This window comes from Ambystoma mexicanum, chromosome 9 (genome assembly GCF_040938575.1).
Source record: "Ambystoma mexicanum isolate Mex_15411 chromosome 9, UKY_AmexF1_1, whole genome shotgun sequence".
NCBI classification, from domain to species: Eukaryota; Metazoa; Chordata; class Amphibia; order Caudata; family Ambystomatidae; genus Ambystoma; species Ambystoma mexicanum.
In genome coordinates, this window is record NC_090931.1 from 355,031,066 (window position 1) to 355,052,060 (window position 20,995).

The 20,995-nt window shown below is 41.8% G+C and overlaps 1 protein-coding gene across 2 annotated transcripts in view; it reads right to left on the bottom strand.

Annotated features, from left to right (window-relative positions):
- NSUN5 (NOP2/Sun RNA methyltransferase 5) overlaps nt 1–20,995 on the bottom strand; it is an 89,742-nt gene that overhangs the window by 46,812 nt on the left and 21,935 nt on the right. For both annotated transcript variants that reach the window (XM_069614778.1, XM_069614779.1), the window contains exon 4: nt 128–236. In XM_069614778.1, coding sequence (XP_069470879.1) covers nt 128–236 — 109 coding nt within the window. The remainder of the gene's footprint in view (nt 1–127; nt 237–20,995) is intronic.

The following is a 20,995-nucleotide window of genomic DNA, read 5'->3' on the forward strand; positions in this document are numbered from 1 at the left end:
GCCACAAGGCTGCCCCCTCTATCCCCCCCCAGCTTATATAGGCTGTATAGAATACCACAACCCCAAGTGCTTCCCCCAGTCAGTGAAAACAAATCTAAGGCCCATGAAGTGGGCATACACTACTCACCTGGATGCTCGGCCGAGGTAAGCATATCCTTGCCGTTTGAAAAAATCAATGGCATCCTCCATGTTGGTTTTCAGGCTGTTCACACGGACATAACGTGGCAGAACTGGAGCTAGAGACAGCAGTGAAGCAACGAAGATACTTGTTGAGCTCTTGCAAAGGTCGAAGAACACTATGCCAACCTCTCCCTTTAGAGTGAATTGAAATTCTAGGCACGTTACCAAGTAGCAACAGCATGAAATTCAACTTGAACACAATTGCCCAAGAAAGGGGAGTGAGGGGGTTGAGGCTGTTCAGCTCTACATACATGCACAGAATAATCCCATAACCATGCCTCAACAAGTCCCCCGAATAACCTCTGGTACTTTGAGGATGAATGCGGATAGTTTTTTTTTTCTAAAGTCCACCCGTAGGACTATATAAGACGCTCTACTTGGCAAACTGAACTCCCAACTTCTAGTATAGGCCTGTACCACTCAAGGTAGGGGTAGCAATGACAGAGCAGCCAGGCTTATTTTAGGGGGGAGAGAGGGCTGTAAGAAGGTACACAGAACTTGTACCATACATATGATCCAAATAAAAATGTATACACTCGAGTTATATGACAATGTTGGAATATATATATATATACACATACACAAAGATAAATCTTCAGAAAGGTAAGTACTATGACAATTAGCAAGCAATATAAAACCAATGCAATACTTCTGGTAAGTAAACCACAGTGTAACAAGATTGATAGAATGGCAGTATGAAATTCAAGGTAAGTAAAAACTACTTTGTAGTTACTTTTTAGAATAGTAGACAATTCAAAAAGGTAAGAGTTTAGCAATTACTTTTCAAAATGGTAATACGCAATTCAAAAGGCGAGTAATAACTTTGTAATGCTTTGTTTCAGATCCTTATGACAGATACCTTGTACCACACCAACACAAGGTAAGTTACTTAGCAATCTTTTCAGACCCTAGGCTATAGAAGCCCTTCCCTATCTAGTTCGCAGTCTCTTTCAGGGTCAGCTTCGAGATCAAAAAGGCAGGCACAAGCTGTAGAAAGGTCAAGATTTCCTGTGGAATTCTCCTGAAGCAAGTAAGAGTTTTTGTGGGTAAAAGGGTTCAGGGACTTTGGAGCAGGCTCCCAGAATGCACACCAGTGTTTGGGAGTGGGCAAACTCCCAAACGTACAAATCACCACCCTAGCCACGCAGGACCAGCAGAATGACTCTGGGTAAGTATTACCTCAAGTCTCGCAGTACCTCAGCAGAGTAGAGGAGGCAGGCAGACAGACTCACTCATGATGTAGGAGCTACAGGACCGGGTCATCAAATTCTTGGTATACAGATGAAAGACAGGGATATTGGAAGGAGTATTGCAGCAGCAGTCAAGTAGAAAGGCTTCCAGCAAATAATTTGGTGTTGCTTCACACGGCTCTGATCTTGGTGACCTTTTCAGGATACCAGATGAAGAACGGTTGTCATCCGTTCGATTCGACTCGCTTTCTCGGTCCAGCACTCTGGTGAGGGGGCTTCAATGAGTGGAATCTTGCCTCTGGAGGTCCAGAAGAAGTTCAAAGTTCCAGGAAGATTCTTTCTTCGGAAGACGATGCACAGCACTCAGACTCGAGATCCTAGGGTATTGGCGGTTTGCAGCCCAGGAAGGTCACAGCTCGTTGTGGAATGGCTCGAAATGCAGGTCGTCTTAAGACTGATTGATCCCACCAGTCCAAAGGAAGGAGACCTCTTCGGAGCTCCTTTGTCGTATGGAGGAAGGGGTCAGAAAAGCAGCGGCCACTCAGCAAGCATCTCCGGTCGCTGGAAGTAGCCACAGGCATCTTCTCTTCTTCCTCATCGGATTCAGTACAGTGGTCATCTTGTTTTCAGCCTCAGGATCCAAGCCATTTATCCAGGAACCCAGCCAATCAGCACTCATTCTACATTCACACTTTGGGAAGTGGCTGTCCTTTCAGGACAGCCAGCCTCCCAATTGGAACTGGTTCCAGGCAGGCATGCCAGAAGACAAAGAACTGCAGAGGTTCAGACTCCTCCCTAGTTTCCTGTCTTTACAGACACTCTGGAGCCTCAGCAGGCTTTCCAAAGGATTCCCGCCGAAAGAAAAAAGTAAAACTAAGACCCTCCCCCACCAAGCACGTCAGAAGAAGGGCCAAGAAAGGACAAGCAGACAAGAAATGGCAACAAAAAAAAGAATACAGTCACCATTTTGGGTCAATGGTGACCCTTCTGTGCATTACCGCGGCTGTGAACACAGCCTGCGAGTAAGAATTACACAAAGTCGGTAAAACACAGCCACCAGCCATTCAGGTATGCTCGTCATGTAACAGAAAGTTTACCGGAGCAGTGAGAAAGGGGATACAGTGTAACCCTCCCCCACCCTCCACCAGAACTTCACATAAGATGGGGAGTGCTGATCTCAATATACAATGTAGAAAGGATAACAAGTAGCCCCCTACCCATTAGTTCTCACAAGGAAAATACAAGGGGTTGCCCACGTCCACTAAATAATTCACCTCTCCAAATTTGGCTGCAACCTTGAAGGGCCCTATCCATTTGTCATGCAAGGCCCTCTGCCTTGTAGGAACCATAACCAATACCAACTGGTCGGGAGTGCACTCCATCATGTTGGCCTTCTGGTCAAGCCAATCTTTGACCAGAGCCTGACCAGCTTTCAGGTTTTCCGTTGCTTCGGTCATCAAAAGTACCATCCTCCTCCTGAGGCCTAGCACACTGTGAGATGCACTGGCTTCAGGGATTGAGGACTCTCCAAATCCTCTTAAAATCTGGGCCACAGGGCCTCTGACTAGATGACTATAGAGGAGCTCAAAGGGGCTGAAACCCACTCCAACTTGAGGCACCTCTCTGTAAGCAAATAGAAGGCATTTCAGTAGACTGTCCCACTTTCTTCTCAAGGGTTCTTCTAAAGTCACCCATCATGCTCTTCATTGTTCTGTTAAACCTCTCTAGCAACCAGTTTGTTTGAGGGGGGTAGGCAGTTGAGAATGTGCATGTTACTGCACATGGCCTGCATGTAGTGGGACATAAAATGCAATCCCCTGTCAGAGATAACTTCCTTAGGAAACCCAACCCTGGCCTCTGAAGGATACATTACACTGTCATCTCTGTTCTTGTAACTAAGTTAAGTTTTCTTGTTTGAAACAGCACCCCAATGCCCCAGGGCTGCTTGTGCGCTTTACAAATGTAAAAAATAAAATAAAAATAACAGACCTCATAGGTATAGCCTCAGGGTACCTGGTAGCATGGTCTACCACAACCAATATAAATCGATTGCCTGAGAAAGTAGGAGGGTCTAGGGGACCAACAACGCCCATCCCCACCCTCTTAAAAGGAACTCCCACCACTAGGAGGGGCACTAAAGGTGCCACATTCTTGGATCCATTTCTGCCAGGTCTAGCATGTGTGGCAGCTTTTATAATGTTTGTCAACATCTGCACACATCTTGGGCCAGTAAAAGTACAGAGAAAGCCTTTCTTTGGTATTCTTTGAGCTCACCTCCTGGGGTACTACCAGTCGCTTGAAGTCCCCTGGGGTAGATTCTGTAAGCTTACTGTAGAGGAGTCCATCCTCCCAGTAGAGTCTATGCTTCCCTTCCAGCTGGGAAGCTTGTCTGTTTCAGACCTTCTAGAGAGGAACACTCTCTCGGTCCTCTGTTGAAATCTGCCGTAGAGAGCCCACCTTCTGCAAGCAAAGTCTGCAGCCAAGGATGGTCTCTAGGATCGAGATCTTCCAAGCAGGGAAGGATCTCCTCCAGTTCTGTTTCACCTGTAGCTGGGTATTCAGGAGTTGGTTCGTCCACCCGCTCAGTGTCAACTGGGGAGGGGTCACTGGGGTGACCTGGGACTGTCCTCTCTGGGAAGTCCTCGTCTTCAAGCAGGTTTGGGTTTGAGACCCTTTTTCTTCCCAGAGACTCTGGATTTCTGCTTGGTCTACTCCTTTCTAGAAGTGGAAGGTTGGCCTGTCTATTGGTTTTAGGGGCTGGAGTCTCTGAAGGTTGCCTCTCTGGCCGATCTTCTCAGGTCCTGCTTCTTTTTGCTGGGAGGCCTGGGGCTACTGGAGAACTCTCCCAGGTACTTCAAATTGCACACTAACAGGAATTCGTACAGTCATGTTCTTGCAATGGATGAGGGTTGGCAAAATAGGAACCATTTGGATAGGGTTCTCCAGCAAGTTCAGTGGGACCTTTGGGTGCCTTAGCTAAATCCTCAGGTTTGAAGAAACTTTCATGAACCACTGTAATGCTGGCCCCAGTGCCTCTGATAGCAGGAGTTTCCTGGCCATCTACAAGTACACTGTGCTTATAATATTAGTTTGTGTTGTCGGGTACTGTGTTATACACATCTATATTCTGTTGTTCCCACAGACCCAAGGACACTAAAGAAACACTAGCTTGAACTCCAATGGGATCATCAGCTAGTAAGTGAAAGTGAGCTCCTGTCATTGGAGCTTCCTCCTCTGGAGTGAAAGATAAGGAGACAGTGTGGACCCCTGAAGGTTTACCCTTAAATCTGGGATCCCCTTTAACATGGGCACTAGACCCACAAACCACACATTTACCAAGGCTTTTCTGGAATGGGGGTCTCTGGTAACCTCCCTCTGGTTTGGCCCCAGAGGTTTCACTAGCCCTATAAGGTTTCCCATGAAATGTACCCTTACCGTCTTTGTGGCCCTCTTTAGGTGGTGGAGGATTCAATTTTTCTTTACCATCTTTCTTGTGCCCCCCCCCCACCCTTTTTCTGAGTTACCCCAGACTTCTTACGAGTGGCCCTGTTGGCTTCCCAAAAGTCAGCAGCTTGAGCTAGTCTCTTGGGATCAAGTTCCTTCGAGTCAGCCAGGTGCCGTCTCAGCTCAGGATAGCAGGCGTCAAAAATATTCTCTAGTAAAAACAAAATTCCTTATTCCTTCAAAAGGAGTTTACTTTATAACCCTTAACCCAACCATCTAAGTTTTTCAGGCATTCACAAACCCAGGTAGCCCAAGGGGTACCATCTTTCTTTTTATAGTCTCTAAACCTTTTAAGGCATTGAGAAGGAGTCTTCCCAAATCTGGCAACAAGTGCCTGTTTGACTAGTTCTTAATCTTTCCTGTCTGTAGTACTCAATTCCCTCCATAATAGCATCACAATCATTCTGGGGAGGCCTGGACATGATCCATGCAACTAAATCATTCCCACAAATATTCTGCAAACCGCAGGTGAACTCAAATGTACTCAAACAATCCAACCCATTAAGTTTAGGATCATACATACTTACAGTCTCTTTTGGTAAGCAAGGTAGTAGAACAAGTGAATCCTATGAAGGATAATGGACATCTTTTTCAAATCATACTCATGCTGCACATTTCCCTCTCTTTGAGCCATCTTTCTTTGTCTTCAGATTGCACTGAAGTTTTTATGAATTCTAGTTCCAGTCTCCTTTCAAGTGAGAGATATTCTGGTCTTGTACTGTGTCCCACAGGGGTCGTGATAGGAGCTTGTTGAATTACAGGGACTGGCTGAAGAGTGGAGTTTCTCACTCCTTGAGGATCCTCCTCACCTTCGGACCCATTTTGCAGATTGGAGCTAAACTCTAAACTTTCAGTTTAATCAGTTTCCATTTCAAGGTTGGGAGTTATGCGCCTACTCCCAGGGTTTTGGTGATTTAACAATTTTCCAATCAACTCACTCGTTCTACCCTTTAAACTCAGTCCCCTTGTCGTACATAAATCTTTCAATTGTTCCATTGTAAGTGTAGTAAGGGACAGTCATTAAAGATTCTCAATTCCTGGCATTTTCAGTTACAATATTACTTTTCTTTTTGATGGAGCTAGTCTTGTTGATGGTTTATTTGGGCACAAGTACAACCAACAGTCACTGCAACTACTCTACACCAATCTCACCACTGCCACCAGTGTTAGGTAAGAATTAGTGCAGTCAAACTGGTGTGGGACTACACAAGACTAAAAGTCTTGGTATTAGGTAACCCACCGTTTAATATAGGCCTGCACTACATAAGTTGTTAGTGTGACTGAGAAGCCAGGCGTATCTTAAGAGGGGTAATGTGAGCTGTACAATGAAATAAGTATCCACAAGTATCCAAGTAAACACTTACACACTAAAGTTATAATATATTCATTTATACACAACGATATTTAAAGCATTCTTTAAAAAGCAGCAATTAGTTGTAACATTAATCCCAAGTTAGGATCCAATTCAAAAAGTGAACAATAAAGCAGGTGAGTAATCCATTCATATGTTACACATGTTCTAGCACACAGAGGTGACGTCAGTTGAGGTCAGTGTAACATTTATATTGGTAACACCTTAGCAGTATTGAGTTATTCAAGGAAGAAAGGGTTAGATCAGAACAGACTGGTAAGTTATAAGAACAGCTAGATTCTCCCAAAGGGATGCAGGCAATCAATTAGCCCAACATTAAAGTGTTCAACATTTAAAACCTGTAAGGGAACAAGCACTGCCAAAGCCAATAGGTTCAGAAGGAGGCATTTAGGGAGCTAGGACAAAGTCATGGACGAAGTCAAAGTTCTGATGCTCTTCTTAGAAAATTGTTCTTAAATAGTCCGCGTTCAAAATAGAAATTACAGCAACTCAAGGAGTCGCCTTTAGAAAGCACAAGCTTAAGACCAGTGCAGGTAAGTTGAGGTCAACTTAGTGTAGGGTTAAACCACACTCCCAAAGTTTGGAAGCACCCCAAATGGCAAAAGGATAGTATACCCCAAACACAACAGTACCTTTGAAATGAAGAAGTTGTTCCAGCTGGATGCAATACTGCAGACCCTTGTCCTTGGTGGTGGTGGCGAAAGGGAGGACGTCTGGAGGGCACCTGCGTCAGCACTCGAGAGAGAGAGAGGGTCTTGGCAGCAATTGATTTCCGTCGATTCAGTGGCTCTGTGTTTTTGGTGCCTTTTTCTCAGCGCCAAAGAAGCTCCGGTTCGGATTTCCTTGATCCCTCTGTACTGGACTCTGGTGATGGGAATCAGGATGCATATTTCTTGCTTCTGTAGGGTCTTCAGGATACCCACAAAGATCTGTCCGGATTCGGATTACAATGCACTCACATATGGTTGAGGTAGCCCGGGTATTGGGCTTCTGCAGCCTTGGAAAGTCGCAGCAAGTCAAGGATTGCACCAAAATAGAGTTTGTCTCAAGCCTAGTTGGTCCCACCAGCTTAAGGGAGGAAGTTGTCCTTTACGGGTCTTCCCTGTCGATTCTAAAACGTAGTCAGCACAGCTGCAGGGCTTCACCGGGCACTTCACGGTCCAGTAGGGTGCTGCTGGCGTCCTCTCATCTTCTGCTTCAGATGTTGTCCTCCACTGGTCAAGACTGCTGTTAGACCCAAAAACCTCACTTTCTATGCAAGTTCCCATTCATTCACAGCCATAGGCTGTCAATCATACAGCAGGGTGGCTGTCCTACAGGACAGCCGGCCGGCCAATTGGAACTCGTTTCACTCAGGCACACGTAGAGACAAAGGACAGGGAGGTTACGGGGCTCTCCCTCACTTCCTGCCTTTCCAGACAAACTGGAGCCTGGGCGGGCTTCAAGGCTGAAGACCACCAAAGGCAATTCACACAAAGGACTCAAACAACAGAGTAAAAGCCCAGAAGAAACTAACAAGAAATGGCAAAAAAGAAGTTAAGTGCCATTTTGTGAAAACGGTCATCCTTTGGTGCAACACTGCAGCTAAGGTATCAGCCTGCAGATACATGTCGCTAGGTAGTAAAAAAGAAACCACTGCCACCAGCCATTCAAGTAAGTTAGTGTAACAAAATGTTACATGAGGAATGGGTTAAAGAAATTACTATGCAACCCCAACAGCGCTCCACGTAGGGTGGTGTGTGCTTGACCCATAAAGTAAAGGTAAGTAAGAGAGGTAATTTTACTATTCTTGGGAACAATAGTTCCACCAAGAAAATGTAGTTAAACATTAAGAGAAGTCCAAAGGACTTCTCAGAGTCACTGCACAAAATGTGCTATGTGTCACAATGCAAATGCCGATGCCTATGGAGTTTACCAGACTCCATAAAACAGTAAGAAACACAGAAAATCAAAGTCAGGAAAACACACGAGTGAGTAAAATGTCACACTTACTCAGGAGTAAATTAAAAAGCCCCGATTCCAGCAAAAGAGCTGGGTCTCTCTAAGGTTAAAGGGAATTGGCACATAAATGAAAATTCTCCCTAACAAACACCACCAACAATTCCAGTTAAACAAGCAAGCACTCAGATACATTAAGTTCAGTAGCAAACAGAGTAACCACAAAACAGTTCCCCAAGTACTTAGTAAGTCCAGCCCTCAGATGGCTTGAGGCCTTGTGACCTTAGTCACCAATTCCAACGTTATACTATTGAACTGTTCAGGTAGGTTTACTATGTGACTGGACAATGCCAGTGGTTATGATCCAAAGTTCACAAAAAAAAGGAAAATTCAGGTAAGTAACTCACTCAATCCCATATGATATGGCATTCATAACGCGCCTATACACAAGTGTTTCAAAGCGTGACGAGGCAAGGGAGCGAGAACAGAGGGAAGACAGAGACAACGATCTTACTAGGGCAGGTGACATTGAAATCGTGCAAGTGCAGGGGAGCGGGGAAAGGGAAAGTGCGGGTAGGGGGAGGGGGCAGTGCAATACATAGGATCCACAGTAAAAATTAAATAGAATAAACAAATCAGTAGGTAAAAGTACGTCCAGCTAGTGGCAAGTGCAGGGGTAAGTGCAGACATCAAGTGTCAAGAGCTGGTGGGGACTGTAGGGATACAGAAACACCCCTGTAAGGATATTTGGCGTGTTACAGTACAGAGTACAGCAATACTGCACAAGTAGCACATTTTTTTTTGCAGCACCACCACAAGGGTGCGGTGCATTGCTATATGGGTTGCCAGATTAACAAGGAAAGATTCAGTCAAAAACGATTTTAACATATAAGATGCAAATCTATTTTTACAGTTAAAAGCACACGTGCTCATTTAAAAATGCACACTATTTTTCACCTGAAATGCCTATATTGCTAGAGACACATTTGAAAATTAACAGCTAACCTATTAACAATTAACCTGACTAATAAAACCTTATTTAACATAACCCACTAATAAAATGTGTTCTCCACTGCAGAATTAGGCATACTCTGAAAACCATTTAAATGCGTGTGCAGATTTTTTTCTTCTCTTCTCTGCCTGATTCTCCGTGTTTTTGTGCACAGTAACTGCAGGAAGAAGGAAGTCAGATTTGCAACAATTGCAAATGTATAAGCGAAGCTATTGTTGAAGAGTAGGAGGATGAGAGATGATGGATTTCATTGGGACACGTCATACAGAGGGCTGAGAGGAAAGTTTTAGTGGGCAGTATCAGGGAAAAAGACAGCCAGACATCTTTCTGCACTATTGGGGAGAAGACCTGGCTGTGGGGCTCCTGACTGAATGCAGATTCCCGTGTCCTGCTGCAGTCGAGATTGGGGAGAGCTGAAAGAAGGACCTTTCCACTGGCTGAGGCATTCCTATCTGCAAAAGCTGAGAATTCCAGGCAATGACCCCGGTTTGAGAAGGCAAGCGTTCCTTTTTGCTGGAGTTAATCCAAGAGAGCCACATTCACAAAGAGAACTAAAAAGATAAGGTAATGAGAAGTGTGGGAGCTGAGTGTGTACGGTAATATGCAGTCAGTGTAGGATTCCTGTGCGTGTCTTAATCAAGTGCTAATGTTGCAATTTGAGTTATGTTCTCCGCCACTATCTTTGCAGTGTGTCACAGATAATGCTTTGACTGTACCATTTTATTTCTGTAAAGAATGAGATCGTTTTTAAATACAACTTTTATAATACAGAAAAATATTTGAAAACAGACGGGTGATGTTTATTGTTTACCATTACAATGCTGATGATGTGGGGAGATTTTTAAACAGTGCAATGGTCATTTTAAGACAGATGTGTGCATGTCAAAATCAGTATGAATAATTGTGAGTGACTGTAGCATAGCTTGTTGGAGGTACATGAGCCAACGGGAAGAGAGACTCTCTGAACATAGCTCCCTACCGTACATAAGGTAGTGGAAATTACCACAAGACTACCACATATAGCTCTCTGTCGTAAATAAGTCAGTGAGTTCGCCCATGGTGGCACACCAACACTATCACTGGAAAATGTGGTATTCCTAGAATGCAGGTCTGAGGTCTCTCTAGTGATCACACGAAAAATCTAAGCAAAGATAAGGGATTCTGGACATTGGGGCCACAAATAAAACAAGGGAATTATGCTCACCAAAATACCACCAACCACGTATACCAAATATGCAGGTCTGGGTGCTGAAATAATGCATGTCCATTGTATTATTGTTGCACATGGCCAAATCTGAATACAAAGAGTAGATTATTGCTAAGTTATTTTTCGGCGGTAATAAAATACCGTCAGTCCCCAAATTTCCACAAAATACCCTACATATTTATGGTGCGTTGCAGGCCGGGAAAGTGATCATAGAGTACCTACTGGGCGTGGCAAGCGTGTCTCACACTGCCATTTGCACATTAAAGGGAACCCATTTTATAATAGCAGAGTGCCACTAAAAACGAATTTCAGAATGTCACAAAGGGAAACCACATTCTCAGATCTAGTGCAATATTTAGAGGCAAAGTTATTTGCACATGGGAATTGGTCTTCGAATAGCACGTTAGAATAGAGTAACCGCATTCAGGGTGAGGTGCAGAAAGAAAAACTAGACAGTATTTTTGCAGAAGGCAGCATAATTCGGGTCTGCCTTACAAGATTATTGAATGCAGCCGATAAAAGTGCAGAGAAAGACTGTTTAATACGGCTATGCGGCAAAATATGGTTTATTTTAAACAAGTCCCTGCGAATGCAAGAGAATGATACTCAGCTAATTAACAGGTTAAAGACTGAATTAGAGGGGGCAAGTAAAAATCAGGAAATGTTGAGAGCAGAATTGGATGTATGCCAAAAAGACATGCAATTAAAATGCAGAGACTTTGATACTCAGTTATCCAAAAGCAAGAAACAATTTGAAGATAGTGAGCAAGAATTGGCACACTTAAAAGCCTTAGTGGATCACATTAGGCAAGATAAAGATGAGGTTGTTTCAGAAATGCAGATTTTACAAAAAGAACATTGTGAAAAAGAAGGTGATCTCCAGAGTGCAGAACAAGAAATGATTAAAATGATTCAAGAAAGAGACAAGAGAAATAAAGAATTCAATGAATGCCAAATGCAAATGTGCGAAATGCAGGAGGTGATTAATAAAATGAGTGATGAAAATAATTATTTGCATGATGAAGCCAATAGACTCCTTAAAAAGTGTAAGGACTTAGAACAGCAAATGTGCATTCCCAGGTCCCAGGAGAGGCGGCAGGGTACCACCTTCAATGGAGTGGAGGTGAATTCTAGCTCTGCCCAAAGAGCTAGTGCTCCAGTGACTGGGCCGGTGACTGAACTTGGTTGCAGCGCCCTTGGGGGATTTGATACTCCCATTGGGGGCAGTCACCAATCTCATACACCTGAAAACAGGATTGACTCACAAAATAGTGCAATTCCATGTATTGCAACAAGTAGCCCCATAAAAATAATGAAATCCATTAAAGCCCTGATCAAACCATTTAAAAAGGGAGGTGAATGCTGCATTGAGGATCACTTAGAAGCGGTGCATGACATTTTTAAAGCACTCCAGATACCTAAGGAACAGTACAGACAATATTTTCATTTAACTTTAGATGCCCCGACGGCCAGCATCATAAGGGGATTAAATGAACAGCAGAATATGACATGGCTGGAGTTTGAAAAAGAAATTAGGCGTCATTTTTCTCCTTTTCATTCATTGCAGGAGGCAAAGAAAGTCGCGTACACAATTACTGCTGGACCTAATACATCCCCTCGCCAATTTTTACAAGACTTAAAAAGAGCATTCTCTCGCTTTGATGTATCTTTTGACTCAAATTCCAATGAGTTTAAAACTGCATACTTCTATGGGCTACAGAAAGACATCATATCCCAATTGGTCCGTGAATTTGACCGTGACAAGTCCCTTGAATGGATTGTACATCAAAGCACAAAGCTATATGAGGTACTCTATTGTCAGGGTAGAGAAAGTGATAAAATGAAAGATACTAGGCCTAAATCTAAAGAACCCTCAGCCACAGTAATGGAAATCAGGTCAGCCAAAATGTCCCTTGAGTCTGCTCAAAGTCAAGGTAAAAATAATGTGACACCTGAACAAAGGGGTAATCAACAAAGATCGCCATTGCCTGTACCAATGTTCCAAACACATGATCCTAGTAATAGAGAGAGCTACATCAGCCCTAGGTACTTAGGGGATAGACCCCGGGTAAGATACCGGTCTGATATGGCAGGTATGAACAATAACCAGAGACAAAATCAAGATCAAAGAAATGATGGTCCCTACCAGTCATTGGGGACACAGAGTAGGTTTGATCCCAACACCATGATATATGGTAATCAGGATAGGCCCCGATATGTGGATCGATTTACTGATAATGGAAATCAACATAGGGGCCAGTACCCACAATCTGAGAGACAGGACATGAGGCAAAACGTGAACTACAGTCCACGCCAGTACGATGATTCCCCACCAAGGGACTATAATCAAAGGATGGGTGCAACCCGCTCCCCTCCACAAATGAATCAAGAGTTCAGAAACCATCCAAACCGGTATCAATCACCTGAGAGGTATCAGAATAGATCCAATCAGGGGGAAAACAACCAATATCGACCTAGGCCACAGAAAGAGGATCCTAGAGAGATGGAAAGGTTCCAGTGCCTTGAGGCCCAAGTGAAAATGTTAGCTGAGCAAATAGGAAAGCTCTATACAGCGCAAAAACAACCTTCCAAAGAGGGGGCTGATGGCCATAGCAATGACCGGGGGGCTTCCGAAAAGTGACTAAGTACTCATGATAACTGCAGTGCCAAAATGACAGATTGCTCCGATATAATTTTGCATAACGACTCTGAGATGCCTAATGGATTAAAAATGAAAGTACCAGTAAATGAAATTGTGACAGAAAGTGCAAATACTTCTAAAAAAGAGGTACGGTTTAACTTAGAGCTAAATAAAACAGTAAAGATTTGCACAAATGAAAAAGAAACATTAGGAATTCCAAAAGAACAAAGGAACAGATTTAAGAAAAATGACTCATGCATGGGGAATACCAGTGAACAGGGAGTAAGTGGGGATGCCATAGCTCCTTCCCTGGGCAATCAAAACAATGACCAAACACAGACAGAAAAAGGAAACACTCACAAGGAGGGTACAAGTCAATCACCTGAAGAATTCTTTGAGCCACATATTTTTGAAGAGGCTGAAAGGGCTGGTATTACACTAAATGATCACAAATGCACAGAATTAAAAAATGACAAATTGCTGAATGATGTTGTTACACATGTTCAGTTGGAAGGTTGTAATGTGGTCTCTGATGTTACCCAGATGGATGGGTGAACAGTGGCCACACTCCAAAAAACTTCTGATCATGGAGAAATGAATAAAATATCTCGCACAGAAATGGGTAAAAAGGAGGGAAAAATGTCTTTTCATTTACCAATGTGCTTAGCCAAAAGTGAAAAAGACCTGAGAAAGGTGAGCCCTGAAATCAGTAAGAATTCACATTTCTTATGTGTATTAGAGGAAGTTGAGGACAGATATTATGCACCCATCACTGTAGAAGAAAAATGCCACACCTTCGCTATGATTGACACTGGCGCACAGGCCACAATTATGTCCAAGGAGCTGGTAAAGAGTATCAATGAAGGGAGGCCTCCACAGAGTCAGATCACAGTGAAGGCAAATCAAGGCCCAGTGCATAACTTTAAGGGGGAGGAGGTGCCCATCATAGGTGTAACTGAGGTTGACATAAAAATAGGAAAGCACAGAATGAAACAAGAGGTATTGATCACATCTATTTGTGAAATTCCATTTCTGATGGGGACAGATTGCCTGAAAAGATTGTCTCCTCTCATAGATGGGGTGAATGGAGTGCTGTGGTCCTTAACCAAAAAACCATTGAGGCCTAAGAAACTAAAATCACAAAACAGCAATATAAAAGAATGTCACACCGTTGCCAAAACAAATGATGCTGTGGAGGTATATCTCCAGAATAGCTGCATACCTAGTGTCACTGTTATATTAATGTGTCAAGACAAAGTTCAGAGCGACAATGAAAAACTACCTGTACAAATATACTTGGACCCAAGGAAAGATTGGCAGACTGCTATAGATGAGCACACATTACGTTTCTATTTAAAAGAGAATACATGCAAACAGAATACTGTTCCTAAAACAGATTCAGAAAAACACATTACCACTCTGGCAGAAATACACATGGAAGATGAGCAACCATGGGTTCACGTTGGTATAAATGATTATCTTAAAACAATAAAAGCCACTTTAGCGCTTGAACATGAAAGGAGTTTCATTAATGAGAAATTGTTGCAAAAAATTATGGAGAGGGAAGAAATCCCGAAATTTAGGATTAAAAACCAATATGTTTCTGGGTTGGACAGTCCAGACTTTGAAAACCGAATTGCAGGCAGATGCATGCTTAAAATTAGCATTGGGCAGAAAACAATTTACCATAATGTATCGATAGTGAATGGAGCACAAAATGAATTTTACATGGGCAATGACATCATGCACAGAATGTGTATGGTGTTAGATTTCCTTAATCAAAAAATATGGTCACGCCTAGGTGGGCCGGCACCTGAATTTGAAGACAAAAGAAGGGCTTATCATTGTGCACAACTGGTTCCTTATGCCATCGAATTACAAATAAGGAAAGATACTATTATTCCTGCATTTACAAAACAGTTTGCAATAACACTGAAATGCAAAAATGGGCAGCAGATGAAAGGCTCTGATGCATTTGTATGCCTGAATGAATCCATAAAACAGCAAGGCCTGGATTATGAATACATTCCATTGGTAGACATTGGTGAGGGATCTGTAAAAATCATGGTAAATAATAAAGGTTGTCAGGATATTCATTTAGAGGAAAACTCCCCATTAGGAATGGCCATACAAAAATCACATTATACGGCAGATTTAAATAACATGGTGATTGGGAATATTCCTGAAAAATATGTAGATGCCAAGGGCGAGTTGCCAGAACACCTGGACTCTCAGCCCAAAGGAATATTTAAAATTCATTCTGTGTATCCTTATGATTCAAATGAGACAGTGTGCTGCCATCAAGAGGATTGCATAATATTTAATTTAAATGAAAATGAAACAGGAAATCAGCCCATTGAAGTGGAAGCTGATATGCCAAAATATTTAAAAGTGGCAGCTCTACAAAAAGACACAGCCACACAGTTAGAGGAAAGCGCTGAGATTCCTTTACCAGAAGAGTTTCCAGAATTTTCCAGAATGGTAGAAGAGCAGATCTCCTTAGCGGATGCATGTGACAGCGATGGGGATCGAAACGACCTGAGGGAAATATTTATGGAGTTTAAGGATGTATTTGCAAAAGATGCTTATGATTGTGGTTTAACTGATTTACATGTGGCCACACTACCAGAAGGTTGTAGCAGAAATCCAGTGTTTGTACGCCAGTATAGACTACCGCTGGCATGTTTAGAATCATTGGCAGAGATTATTAAAAATTTGGAATCACGGGGAATAATTAGGCCCATTCATAGCACATCCAATACGCCTATTTTAGGTGTGTTAAAGCCAAATGGTCAATGGCGGCTGTGTGCAGACTTAAGAGAGTTAAATAAAAGAGTACCAGTATCTAGATGGCCACTACCATTCATTGATCAGGGCCTAGCTCAGATACATGGTTCAAATGTATTTACCACGTTAGATCTCACCTCTGGATATTGGTGTGTGCCATTGGCAGAGGAGATACAACACTTATTTTCCTTTACATTTGACAGGACTCAATATGCCTGGCTTAGAGCTCCGTTCGGGTACATCAATAGTGGGAGTGAATTTGGCATATTTTTGAGAAAGGCCATGCCGGATGCAGCGGAAAGAGGAACAATAGTTTATGTGGATGATGTCCTGATAAAAAATGAAAACCTTAAAAGCCATTTTGATGAAATAAGACATGTGCTTGGCCAATTGCAGAAAGCAGGCGCCAAAGTATCTTTGCAAAAAGCACAATGGTGCAAGAAAAAAGTGAACTTTCTAGGGCATGAAGTGACTGAACATGGGCTAAATCCACAAAGGAAGAAAATAGAGGCCATACAAAGATTAAAAGATCCTAAAAATGTGAAAGGAGTAAAAAGTTTATTAGGGATGACAGGCTATAACAGAAAGTTCATTGAGAATTATGCAGAAATCACTCAACCATTGACTAAACTAAATACTCCCTGGAGATGGGAAAGAGAGCAGTCTGATGCAGTGGCTAGATTGAAGGAATGTCTTGTAAAGGCGCCATGTTTAGCATACCCCATAAAGGACAGGGATTTCTTTATAGAAGTAGGCTTTTCTGAACATTGTATGTCAGCAGTGTTATCACAAAAACACGATTCGAATCCCAAAACCATTGCATATGCAAGTAAGGCATTTTCCCAAGTTGAAATGAAATTTAATGAATGTGAGAAGGCCCTATTAACCACTGTGTGGGCGCTACAACATTTTCGCCCCATTGTTCAGGGAGAAAAGGTGATTATTGAAACAAATCATCAACCTTTGCAATTTTTAGAGAGTAAAAGAATTAGATCAGGCAATCTAGCGCAATCCAGAATCACTTCATGGACGCTGGCATTACAAGGTTTTCCCGTAGAAGTAAGATATGGACAAAATAAAAAGAGCCCAATTGCTCAAGGGTTAGCTGACTTACATGACTGTGCAGCTGAACAAATACCAAATGAAATGGAAGTGGAAGCTAGTTTACAGGAATTTGAACAATCACCACACAAAGCTTTTGATGAAAAAACATGCAAGGATTTGCCAACTGTATATGTGGATGGTTGTGCTTTTCACATAGAAAATGACAGTAATAAACAATTAGTGGCAGGAATAGGAAATGTCTGGTTGAAATGTGAAGGCGTTCCTAGTATAGGGATGAGGATTGGAGATAGGAGCAGTCAGGTGGCGGAATTGGCAGCCATCTATAAAGCAATTGCTACTGCAGTTGATAAAAAGTTCAGTGAAATTGTCCTGGTGACTGATTCTGACTATGCACGGAATAGCTTTGTGGAGTATTTGCCTGGTTGGAAAGCAAGAGGCATGGTTACATACAACAAAAAACCACTTAAACATGGAAAAATGATACAAGCCATAGACAAATTGGTGTCAGAAAATAATTTAACAATATACTGGAGAAAAATTCGTGGGCATTTAAAAACACCAGGAGAGGATAAGGAGGGAAATGATAAGGCAGACCATCTGGCTAAGATTGGGGCTGTGATGGGAGAATTGCTACCTATTGATTATTTAATGGGTGAAATACAAATTGATGCAGTCACACGTTCTAAGGCACCAAAGGAGGTAGATCAACCGGTGGTGCAGTGGAGTCATGACACGCCAGACCAAGATTTGATTGAGGGACAAAAGAATGATCAAATTTTGGGAATCTATTATAATCATTTGATAGATCCTGAACAAAATCCTTTAACAGAAAAAGATTGTATGGGAAAAGAAGAGTTGAGGGTGTTATTGAAGAACAAAACACGAATTAGATTACAGGATGGACTCATGATTAGAGAGTCCATAACAGGGCAAATACAGTGGGTAGTACCCCTTTCATTCAGAGGACTAATGCTACACCATGCACACGATGCCATAACTGCAGGCCATAGAGGTTCACAAAAAACATTAGAAATACTAAAAGATTATGCTTACTGGCCTCATATGTCCCAAGATGTGGAATTATATACTAGAGGATGTCTAGTATGCGCCCAATTTAAACCTGCTTCACCAATGCATAGAGCACCATTGATGAAGAGGCCTAACTCTCCCATGGTCAGATTTGCAAATAGACTATGTAGGTCCTTTAAAAAGGTCGAGCAGGGGACACTGTTATATTTTGAGTGTGGTATGTTTGATGTCGAAGTGGATTGAGTGCATTCCTGCACCAGATTGTAGTGCGCAAACAGCAGCCACATTACTGGTGAACCATGTGTTCTCAAGGTTTGGGTTGCCACAAAGAATTGAGTCAGACAGAGGAAGTCATTTCACAAGTACTCTAATGAGTAAGGTATGGCAAATACTAGGTGTGAAAAGGAAACTACATATCGCATATCGGGCGGCGTCTTCAGGTACAGTTGAAAGAAGCAATAGGTCTGTTGTGGATATTTTAAAGAAATTTGTGGCAGAAGCAGGTTCCAGCTGGGATTTACGTTTACCATTGGTTCTGATGGCAATCAGGTCGACTCCTGCCAAAGCAACAGGTGTTAGCCCCCATGAGGTCTTGACAGGTAGGAAAATGGTGTTACCACAACACCTACTATACAGAACACATGAGCAAACTCTAGTGAGTGCATCCACGGTTCATGAATATATTGATGAACTGAGGAGGCATTTGCAACATGCATTTGCTTTTGTGCAGAGAAATCTGGAAAGGGCTGCTGACAGTGCTAAGTCATATTATGACAAAAAGACATCAGTAAAGGAATACAATGTAGGGGATCAGGTGTACAAGTTTCATTTTGGAAAAAGTAAACAGAAAAATTCTAAATTTCTAGCAGCCTGGCAGGGGCCATTTCGAATTATAGATAAGGTTTCTCCTGTAGTGTATAACATTTTGAAAAATGAAGGTGAAACAGCAATAGAGCAGTTTGTCCATGTAAATCAAATCAAACCATGCCATCCCAGACATGAGATCAGGCGGCTTGAGCATGTAGAAACAGATAAAATCACTTGAACACAAAAAGAGAAAATAAATGGGTACAATCAGGAGGCAGTGACAAAGAAGTTAAAAAGTTGATTGTTATGATGGCACATAAACACTGTAGTATATGTAAAATATAATATAAAATAAATATAAATAAATAAATAAATGCACATATAATGGAAGCTCATGGTTGGTGTGCAGAGAGAAAGTGTATTAAATATTGAATGCTGTTTTATATGTGTTTGTTTTCTTTTAACTTGTGTTTAATTTCAGAAGAAAGAAAAAAAAAAAACGAAATATTTTTACCAAGCATGTTTTATTTTTGGCAAAAGGATGAAGTTAGTATTGTGCTATGTACTTAATCTGTTTATTTTCTATTTTGATTTAGACAATTAACATTATTTGGTCGGAGGTTCCGGGATCAGAGGCCACGGGAGACGATGGAGTCCTGGAGTCCCCTGGATGAAGACCAAAAGATGCCTGCCACCAGGTGGAGGTGAAGACAAAATAACCGGAATGCCAAAAGAGATGACTACTGTGGATTCAAGATTGCCAAGATGAAAGAGTACTCGAATGAACCGAATAACATCGCTGGTCGGGACATACCAAAAGAGACAAAACAAAAGTTCCGGCATATGAAGTTCCACGTATTTATTATTTTAATTATTTATTTTAATTTGTTATATTACTTATTTGTTTTAGTTAGTTGTTTTATTTCATTGTTTTTAATTGACTTGGAAAATTTAAACTTAAAGTAATGCCAATTCCACTGAGAAGGCAAATGTGGAACATTTTATGAACTGATGGACCCAGATGAAATGTTGATTGCAAATTTTCATTGATGCACATGAATATTCATTTGTTGGATTGCTATATTGTATAAAAAATAGAACAAGTTGTTTTTAGGAATTGGCTTGGATTATAGCCAAGTTCTAAAAACAAAAGGAGGGTATATGTAAGGATATTTGGCGTGTTACAGTACAGAGTACAGCAATACTGCACAAGTAGCACATTTTTTTTTGCAGCACCACCACAAGGGTGCGGTGCATTGCTATATGGGTTGCCAGATTAACAAGGAAAGATTCAGTCAAAAACGATTTTAACATATAAGATGCAAATCTATTTTTACAGTTAAAAGCACACGTGCTCATTTAAAAATGCACACTATTTTTCACCTGAAATGCCTATATTGCTAGAGACACATTTGAAAATTAACAGCTAACCTATTAACAATTAACCTGACTAATAAAACCTTATTTAACATAACCCACTAATAAAATGTGTTCTCCACTGCAGAATTAGGCATACTCTGAAAACCATTTAAATGCGTGTGCAGATTTTTTTCTTCTCTTCTCTGCCTGATTCTCCGTGTTTTTGTGCACAGTAACTGCAGGAAGAAGGAAGTCAGATTTGCAACAATTGCAAATGTATAAGCGAAGCTATTGTTGAAGAGTAGGAGGATGAGAGATGATGGATTTCATTGGGACACGTCATACAGAGGGCTGAGAGGAAAGTTTTAGTGGGCAGTATCAGGGAAAAAGACAGCCAGACATCTTTCTGCACTATTGGGGAGAAGACCTGGCTGTGGGGCTCCTGACTGAATGCAGATTCCCGTGTCCTGCTGCAGTCGAGATTGGGGAGAGCTGAAAGAAGGACCTTTCCACTGGCTGAGGCATTCCTATCTGCAAAAGCTGAGAATTCCAGGCAATGACCCCGGTTTGAGAAGGCAAGCGTTCCTTTTTGCTGGAGTTAATCCAAGAGAGCCACATTCACAAAGAGAACAACTAAAAAGATAAGGTAATGAGAAGTGTGGGAGCTGAGTGTGTACGGTAATATGCAGTCAGTGTAGGATTCCTGTGCGTGTCTTAATCAAGTGCTAATGTTGCAATTTGAGTTATGTTCTCCGCCACTATCTTTGCAGTGTGTCACAGATAATGCTTTGACTGTACCATTTTATTTCTGTAAAGAATGAGATCGTTTTTAAATACAACTTTTATAATACAGAAAAATATTTGAAAACAGACGGGTGATGTTTATTGTTTACCATTACAATGC